The 1,877-nt window shown below is 42.9% G+C and overlaps 1 protein-coding gene across 1 annotated transcript; it reads left to right on the top strand.

The window, feature by feature from the left end:
- The first annotated feature begins 474 nt into the window (after positions 1 to 474).
- On the top strand, positions 475 to 1,534 carry LOC107956402 (uncharacterized). Its single transcript, XM_041074199.1, has 4 exons — positions 475 to 621; positions 732 to 911; positions 1,091 to 1,249; positions 1,334 to 1,534. Exons 1-4 carry the CDS (start codon positions 475 to 477, stop codon positions 1,532 to 1,534), a joined length of 687 nt encoding a protein of 228 aa, XP_040930133.1.
- The last annotated feature ends 343 nt before the right edge of the window (positions 1,535 to 1,877 follow it).

Below are 1,877 nucleotides of genomic sequence, written 5' to 3'. Positions count from 1 at the left end.
GAGCCTCAAGTACCTCATCACCCAAAATGAGTGGAATCTTAGGCAACGTAGATGGATCGAGTTACTTATGGATTACGACTGCACCATTGAGTAACATCCTGGTAAGGCCAACGTGGTGGCCAATGCTTTGAGCCGTAGGGCTATGACTGATCTGAGGGCGATGTTCACTCGCCTCAGTCTATTTGATGATGGTAACCTTTTAGCCGAGCTTCATGTTAAGCCGACATGGGTTGAGCAGATTAAGGGTAAATAGTTAGAGGATGAATCCTTGGGTCTTCAGGTCAAGCAGATTGAGAGTAGTAGCGCCACAGATTTTGGGTTAAACTCTGAGGGGATATTGTGTTTTCGAGGCCGGATATGTGTGCCGAATGATTCTGATCTGAGGCAGTCTATACTGAGAGAGGCGCATAATAGCCCTTATACTATGCATCCTGGCGGGAACAAGATGTACCAGGATCTTCATGAGTTATACTGATGGCCAAGATTGAAACGGAAGTTGCCGATTTTGTGGTTAGATGTCTGACATGCCAGCAGATTAAGGCTGAGCACCAATTGCCTTCAAGTTTGCTGCAGCCAATTAAAATTCCCCTTTGGAAGTGGGAACGTGTAATGATAGGCTTTGTTAGTGGGTTACCCTTAACACCCACTAAGAAGGATTCTATTTGGGTCATCGTGGATCGATTGACAAGTCAGCGCACTTTGTACTGGTTCTTACTGATTATTCTCTACAGAAGCTGGCAAAACTTTATCTTTCTGACGTAGTGAGACTACATGAGGTACTGGTTTATATTATCTCTGATGGGGATCCTCGCTTCACATCTCGATTTTGGGGGAAATTGCATAAGGCTTTGGGTTTAAGATTGGATTTCAGTATTGTTTTCCATCCTCAGACAGATGGCCAATCTGAAATGGTGGTTCAGATATTGGAAGATATGTTAAGGAGCTGTGTGATTGATTTCCAAGGCAGTTGGGAGGAGTACTTGTCGTTAGCAGAGTTCGCATATAATAATAGCTTCCAATCTAGCATCCAAATGGCACCTTACGAGGCATGTATGGTCTTAAGTGTCTCACACCTTTATGTTGGACTAAGTTAGGCGAGCAACGTGTTTTGGGTCCTGAGTTGGTTTCCAAGACAGAGGTAAGGTTGATTCGGGATCATCTGAAAGTGGCTTCTGATAGGCAAAAGTCTTATACGGATCTAAAGAGACGTAAGATTGAGTATTCTGTGAGGGACTTTGTGTTTTTAAAGGTCTTTCCATGGAAGAAGGTTCTGAGGTTCAGTCGCAAGGGCAAGTTGAGCCTTAGGTTTACTGGACCTTACCTTATTCTGAAGCAAGTGGGACCAGTTGCTTACCAGTTGGAGCTACCTCTGGAGTTGGGTCAGATTCATGATATATTCCACGTCTCGATGTTGAGGCACTACCACTCTGATCCTAGGTATATTGTCCCTCTTGAGGAGATTGAGTTTAGGCCAGACCTAACCTTTAAGGAGAAGTCGGTTCAAATTTTGGAACGTGACGTAAAGGTTCTGTAGAGGAATTCTATCTTTTTGGTGAAGGTTCTATGGTGTAATCATAGCATTGAAGAGGCCACGTGGGAGCCTGAGGATGTGATTTGTCAGCAGTATCCTCATCTATTCTGATCAGGTGAAATTTCGAGGACAAAATTTTCTTTTAGGGGGTAGAGTTGTAACGCTCCAAAAACTTTTTTTTTTTTTGCGAAGTGTACTACAACTGTGTATCTGCTTCAGTGGCTAAGTGTTCTGGATGTGTGTGTGAGGTCCCAAGTTCAAGCCTTATCTTAGGAAAATTTTGGTTTTTTTTTTAATAAAGCCTCACCCTGGTTCAATAGCCTTTTATTTAATTATTGATAAGTTT

This window comes from Gossypium hirsutum, chromosome A07 (genome assembly GCF_007990345.1).
Source record: "Gossypium hirsutum isolate 1008001.06 chromosome A07, Gossypium_hirsutum_v2.1, whole genome shotgun sequence".
In the NCBI taxonomy this organism is placed as follows: domain Eukaryota; kingdom Viridiplantae; phylum Streptophyta; class Magnoliopsida; order Malvales; family Malvaceae; genus Gossypium; species Gossypium hirsutum.
Note: the sequence above shows the minus strand (reverse complement) of the source record. Positions and strands in the feature narration are given on the sequence as shown.

Excerpts from the sequence above, each read along its gene's own strand:
- LOC107956402 (XM_041074199.1), top strand. The coding sequence starts at position 475 with ATGGCCAAGATTGAAACGGAAGTTGCCGATTTTGTGGTTAGATGTCTG. Across the intron at positions 622-731 it reads AACGTGTAATGATAGGCTTT|AAGCTGGCAAAACTTTATCT; the intron begins GTTAGTGGGTTA and ends TATTCTCTACAG. Across the intron at positions 1,250-1,333 it reads GGGACTTTGTGTTTTTAAAG|CAAGTGGGACCAGTTGCTTA; the intron begins GTCTTTCCATGG and ends CTTATTCTGAAG.